This window comes from Amborella trichopoda, chromosome 3 (assembly GCF_054954075.1).
Source record: "Amborella trichopoda isolate Santa Cruz 75 chromosome 3, AtrichopodaSantaCruz75HAP2 v2.0, whole genome shotgun sequence".
Classification (NCBI taxonomy): Eukaryota; Viridiplantae; Streptophyta; class Magnoliopsida; order Amborellales; family Amborellaceae; genus Amborella; species Amborella trichopoda.
The window spans coordinates 54,274,002-54,281,121 of record NC_142338.1 but is presented as its reverse complement, the minus strand read 5'-3'; the positions used below and the strand labels follow the sequence as shown (position 1 = coordinate 54,281,121).

Below are 7,120 nucleotides of genomic sequence, written 5' to 3'. Positions count from 1 at the left end.
AATTCTTATGTGGTTCCCAAAATATGAGACAAAATCTTTTTTTCCTAGGCATGTGTTTTGGGCGAGAAGTAGGCAACTCCCGTAGGAGCATAGTGTATGCACTCGAGTGTAAAAATATTGTGCTTGTGTTTTTTATACAAGAGAAATCATGGATCACGTTCAAAAGCATTGCTGGATTTTGTTTGGGGATTGTACACTATAAGACAATTTATTTTTGGTACATAAAAATCACAATCAATCCTAACCATTGGGTATGAAATTAGATAGCTTGTGGTATGTCACAAAGTCCAAAAATTTTTATTTTAAACTTTATGTGCATCCAGTGACATAGCTTCAAGCACCCAATTTCACATTGATTATCTCTCTCTCTCAAACACAATTTTTTTGCACAAGATCATTGATCTGTCTCTTTCTACATACATCCATGGTTGAATTGTTGGTTCTTCAATTTCTAATCTTCCTTTTCAAATGGTACACATATATGCTTTATGGCATTCATAAATCATAACCTTGTAGGTGGGAAAACCTTAAAAGCAAGGTCACAATCTAGCTGCGGACATGGCTTTAGGGTGACATGACCATTGTGTTGGAAAACCTCAATACAGAAGCTACATTCATTGCTAGCTAAAGAGCCTAAATTTATTTTGCATTTATCTCTTATAAGGTTAATTACATGTAACAAGAAGTTTTGTTGATTGGTTAATCGATTGCATTTTATTCAGGAAATGGTGTAACAAGAAGTTTTGTTGATTGGTTAATCGATTGCATTTTATTCAGGAAATGGGTTGGATTGGTATTATTATGGATATAACAAAATCATTCTATTAGATCGAATAAGTACATTAAGTACTTTGTCTCAAAATTGAGAAAATCTATGGACAATTCTTTAATATCTCGTTCATTTGCAACAATACATTTTCTTTATGCGTTGTTTTTGGTTTATTTATCACCAAAGAGAGATGAATACTATATAGTAATGGTAGCACTATGAAATTATTTGGCCAACCACAATGACCAAATTTATTATCTTCAGCCTTATTGGTGAGAAAACCATTAAGTTGAAATTCTCAATAGATAAGCTATATTCATCTGCTAACTAAAGAGCCTAAATTTATTTTGCATTTACCTATTTTAATGTTAATATTATGATATATTTATGTCTTTAATTGTTTTTCTATATTTCTTGTGTTTTTTTGTATTGTGGAATTCTTTGGCTTTTTTTTTTTTCTGAATGTAATCCTTGTTTGATTTCCTCTTTATTTTTCGAACCTTTGAAGTAAGACACCCGATTTTAAACAAAGTTAATCACAAAAAAGAAAAAAAAATATTAATATACTATTCATTCTCAAATTTTGAACCTCATAGACGTGCCTTCATTTTCACAATACAAAAAATAAAATAAAATTAAAAGATAGCCTAAAAAATAACTGAATCTTAGTGTATTTTAAATTTTAGTTTGACTATGAAATGAATGCAATGGTTAAAGCAAGTATTTTTAATAAAAAGGTCAAAAAAAAAAAAATTCTATAGAATAATACCCCTTTCTTAAAAAACCTCATAAATTTGGATTTTAAGAATTCCTAGCAATTTTGGAGATTTTTTGAACAGACCGATCCACCGATCCAATAGCTGATTCTCTGATCTAGATTAATTTTCTGGATGAGTAATCCGCGTCACCAACCCGGGCCCGGGTAAAGTTATACACAGTTGGTCGTAATGTACCCCTTCTATTGGTAAATATTACGAGAATGAGGTGGGCAATTTTAGGAAAAGATGGTAAAATGGAGCAGTTTGAAAAGCTGAGAACTTTGGCCTCTGGTTCAAAGAAAACTTATTCTCTCTCTAGCCATGGACACATATTTCTCCTGCTTTCTCTCTCTAGCCATGGACACATATTTCTCCTGCTTTCTCTCTCTTCTGCCCTGTTTCCCGTGAGATGCATGAGGTAAATAATGGAAACATATGTACTCCACTTCCAAATGTCAAGCATTCTCCGTTTGAAGGAGGCTGCCAATTTCTCTCACTACCCTTCCCATAGATGCCTACTTCCCTCTGCACTCTTCTCAAATCACCCAAGTTTTCTCTCTCTTTGGTATTCAAATCAATCAAAGCCCCCACTTCCAAAACACCTCATTCCAAATTTTCTTTTCCTTCAATTTCCTTCTCTTCGAAACATGACCTCATTTCCAGACCAGCCCATGAGAAATTTTCTCTCACTCCCATTTTCTTCCCTTCAAATCAAGGCCCCATTTCTGAACTGCCCCATTTCTGAACTGCCCCATTTCGAGCTTCAAGACCGACCCAAATCACATTGTCCGACTATCCATCGTTTGTTCGATAAAAATTCAAAAAGAGAAGTTTTGCAATGCACGTCTGCAATTTCCAGGCTTGCTCGCAAAAAACGCATTGATGAAGCTCGAAAGCTCTTTGATTCAATGCCTGAAAGAAACCAAGTCACTTGGAATGCAATGCTCACTGCTTATATAAATAGTGGTCGAATTATGGATGCCTTTCAGTTATTTAAGAGAATGCCTCATAGGAATGTGGTCTCTTGGACCGCGATGCTTCATGGCTTTGCACTCTCAGGATTGATCAAAGAAGCCATGGGGCTCTTTATTTCAATGCCTGAGAGGAACCCCACTTCATGGAATGCCATGATATCAGGGTTAATACACAACCATGAACTCACAGAGGCTCGAAGGCTCTTTGATGAGATGCCTGATAAAAACACGATTTCATGGAATGTTATGCTATCAGGTTATGTTGAAAGTGCCATGATGGGGGAGGCGAGAGCTACATTCGATACCATGCCTAAGCCCAATGTTATCACATGGACAAGTATGGTGGCTGGTTATTGTAGAAGTGGCAACGTGAGCGAAGCTCGAGAGCTTTTTGAGCAAATGCCAGTGAAGAATTTCGTATCATGGACTGCCATGATTGGTGGGTATGTGTGGAATGGCATGTATGATGATGCATTGCTTATCTTTCATGCCATGAGATGGGCAAGTGTGAAGCCCAATAGTATCACATTTATCTCCCTCTTTCATGCATGCTCTGGTTTGGGTTATGTTAACATCGGTAAGCCGCTCCATGCCAGTTTAATGGTGAATGGTTTACATGACCATGATGATGAGAGATTATCAAAAAGCATGATTCACATGTACTCTCAGTTTGGAATCATGGATTATGCCCATTATATATTTCAAAAGCGTCAACAGAATTGCACCATGTCATGGAATTCACTTATCAATGGTTATGCTCAACATGGGTCATTGAGAGAAGCTAGGCGCTTGTTTGATGCCATGGATACCAGGGATGCGGTGTCATGGACATCCATGATAAATGGGTATTTCAGTGCAGGGGATGTGGACGAAGCTTGCCACCTTTTTGAGATGATGCCCATGACCATGAAAGATGCCATATCATGGGCTGCCATGATATCGGGGCACGTCCATAACGAGCTCTTCTCAGAAGCCATGGACTTGTTCTCCCAAATGCAGCAATCATGCATCAAACCCCTGGACCATACATACTCAAGCCTTCTCAGCGCTTGTGGTTCCATGGCATATCTAGATCAGGGGAGGCAGTTCCATGCTCGGTTAATCCAAACAAGACCAAATTCAGACATAATAATCAATAACTCACTGGTTTCCATGTACGCAAAATGCGGGTCTATAGACAATTCTTACAAAGTATTCATTAACATGCCATATCGTGACATAATCTCTTGGAACTCGATGATCATGGGATTTTCACATCATGGCTCAGCTGCCATGACCGTGACGCTCCTAGATGCCTTGACGGGTGAAGGCCTAAAACCAAATTCAGTAACATTTCTTGGCATTCTATCAGCATGTAGCCATGCTGGGCTTATGGATGATGGATGGAGGCTCTTCCGATCCATGATACATGAACACAACATTGAACCAGAGGAAGAACACTATATATGCATGATCGACCTTCTTGGGCGTTTCGGAAGAGTAGGTGAGGCTTTGGAATTTGTTCAAAAAATGCCATTTAAGCCTGGTTTAAACGTGTGGGGAGCTTTGCTATCCATATGTAGCATACATAAGAATGTGGCTATTGGCAAGAGGGCTATGGAGCATGTACTCCACTTTGATCCTTTAAATGCACCAGCTCATGTGTTACTCTGCAACATATATGCAGCTAATGGTCGACATGACGAGGAAACAAGACTTAGAAAGAGAATGGGGCATAAAGGTGTAAGAAAGTATCCTGGTTGCAGTTGGATTTTGGTGAAAGGAAGATTGCATCTCTTCTTAGCAGGGGATAGATCACACCCCCAAATTGAAAAGATATGTGAAGTCCTTGGAGGCCCTGATTAAGTTAAAGCTTGCTTCATCTTTTAAAGTGTTTTCCATCTATTTCTTTTTCGTTGTTTCCATGCATTTGGATCTCTTTACCCTTACGAGATCATCTCAGAACACGTGTTGTCTTTTAGTAGATCTAGCATATGGAGAAAATACACTATATATATATATATATATATATATATATATATATATGGGAAAGGATCATGTTAGTCATAATAGCTACAGTGTCAGACAGCGGCCCAAATTGAATCCGAGCCCGATCCAATGATTGCGGCTTCATTACGTACTTGAATTTTTATCATTTTCTACAAATCCAAATCACTTGAAATTTTGAGAGTCCATTCTTAAAAAATAGGATAATATAATAAAAGAATAATTCACAAAATATAAATTAAACAAAATACCCCTAAAACATTTAAAGGGTATTTTGGTCAATTTGTATTTTACGAATTATTATATTTATATTGCTATTAGGTATGCCTTAATGCGAAGAATGAATGCCTAAAATTTCAAGTGATTTTGTTTCGTAAAACAATTTGAAAATTCAAATACGAAATGATGTCGCAATTGCCAGATCGGCCCAGATTCAATGTCGATCGTTAGTTCACACTATAGCAGTCAATCCGTGGGTTGGCAGGATCATTTCCCTATATATATATATATATATATATATATATATATATATATATATATATATATATATATATATATATTAATGGAAAGACTTTGTTCTATCGTTTTTATTGCGAAGCTAGTTCTAAATTCAAAAGTGCCCTTTTTATAAATATCAGTAATAGGAACTCTTGGTATGTTTCAATTATGTATTTGTTTCTCTATATTATCAATTATTATCTAATAAGATGATCCAATCTCATAAAACTACGGATTACAAATATTTACATATAGGTCTTATATCGGTAGCTGTTAAACCACCCACTAGATTAGGGTTAAATAATTCTATATTATTATGTCTTAGGGATAGTAGACATAATAAATTTACTGATTCCTTATTAGGAGTTGTAGAATCCAATTTGTGTAGTGGTCCGGTTTATTTTAATTGTTTCCCTAATTATTCAATCTCTCTAAGTGATCCTAATCTTCTCAAAGTACTTACTCATGATATAAAAACACAAGGGTTCGACATGAGCCCAGGATATCAAAATATAGCTTTAATCTATAAAATATGCTATTAAGTTATGAATACACTTTGTCCAAATGTCTTACAAATGGATACAAAAGGACAAACTGTATTTTTCCAAACAAACATAGAAAAATCAAATACAGTTATTCCAAATCAATAAACTGGTCCCAAGTAGTTCTCCCAGAAAATTGGTCTATTCACAATGAAAACCAGCAATATAGGACCCCTGTCCATAATGAACCAGACCAAATAATAGAGCATCTTGATGGAAATATTGAAATACAATTTAGTTCTGATAGAAGAGCTAGGTTGAATTTCTCAGATGATATAATAAAACCTTCAAGGAAAATACCTGTACTTTTCAGGCATTCTACCTCCTCTTTACCAAAAAAACCTATAATACAAGGACTGACCAGGACAAGTAGCAACGTACATATACCTGTCTACAAACCAGTTGATCCTAATCCTTCAAATAATGAACTATCATATACTGACCTTGATTTTCAGGTCCTAACTCTTCAGAAAAAAGAAAAGATAGATATAGAATTATTAAGAAATGATTACCTATCTGAATCCAATAAAAAAATAAGAACTGGTACCTAAAAGAATTTTTGCAAGAATTATTGGATGCTTTCATAAAAGATATAATAAATTTATAAAAAAGAATAGACAAAATATAAGATTCTTTGACTGGTTGACAACAACACTCAAAGAAAAGGATATTCCTATCCCTGATTTTGAAATAAACACCCTTGAAACCCATTATCAAACCTTTTATACACCCGAGGGTGAAGAAGTACAAAGTGTACATCCTCCTGCACGAAGCCTCCAAATAAAAGGAATATCAAAAGAAAAATCAGAAACAAGAGATTCACCTTATAAAATGGTCCCTAATGAACATACCCATAAAATAGAAATGATTCCACATATGATAGAACAAAATAATTATGCTAATATTTATTTACAATTTATTGGTAAGCAAGCAACTAGGATTGAGAATATGTTAGATAAACCTCAAGAGAAAATACAAGAGAAAAAGAAAGCTGTATTGTTTAAACCTCCTCCATAAATAAATGAAGATAGGTTTCACTTAAGAGGAATAAAAAATAAAGGGTTAGTGGATGAATTAATAAATAAATTATCCTTGTTAAGCATAAAAGAAAAAAAAGGAAAAGGGAAAGTGGTAGAAGCTGAAGCTATGGTACTTGAAGAAGAACCAATAAAAGATAATGAAATATCGAAATTGGAAGAAGCTTTTAAAGAAAATAATCTAGCTATTAATCGAATAGATTACGGTAGGCAATGGAGGTCTACTACTCCGACAAGAATGTATCATACTAGGCCAACCCCCGTTGATATACAATTTGAAGAGGATCTGATTTCACATACTGTATCCTATTTAGGAAGAACAATAGTCAATTGGAATATTGATGGAATGTCTGATCATCAGATACTGGATACTATGAAGCATATCACCATGTATGCCACGGCTTGTAAGGTTGCTGGAAGCTATGATCAAGAGGTCGTCAAAGCCATTGTCTGTGGATTTACAGGATGGTTGAGAGGATGGTGGGACTTTCACATGAGTGAAACCACCAAGCAACAAATATTAAATGCTACCAGACAATGGGTGGTAAAAAATGAA

At 35.4% G+C, this 7,120-nt stretch overlaps 1 protein-coding gene across 1 annotated transcript; it reads left to right on the top strand.

The window, feature by feature from the left end:
• Nucleotides 1–1,608: 1,608 nt before the first annotated feature.
• LOC18429371 (pentatricopeptide repeat-containing protein At1g32415, mitochondrial) lies at nucleotides 1,609–4,371 on the top strand. Its single transcript, XM_011623419.3, has one exon. The coding sequence runs from the start codon at nucleotides 1,953–1,955 to the stop codon at nucleotides 4,344–4,346; it is 2,394 nt and encodes a 797-aa protein (XP_011621721.3). The 5' UTR covers nucleotides 1,609–1,952; the 3' UTR covers nucleotides 4,347–4,371.
• The last annotated feature ends 2,749 nt before the right edge of the window (nucleotides 4,372–7,120 follow it).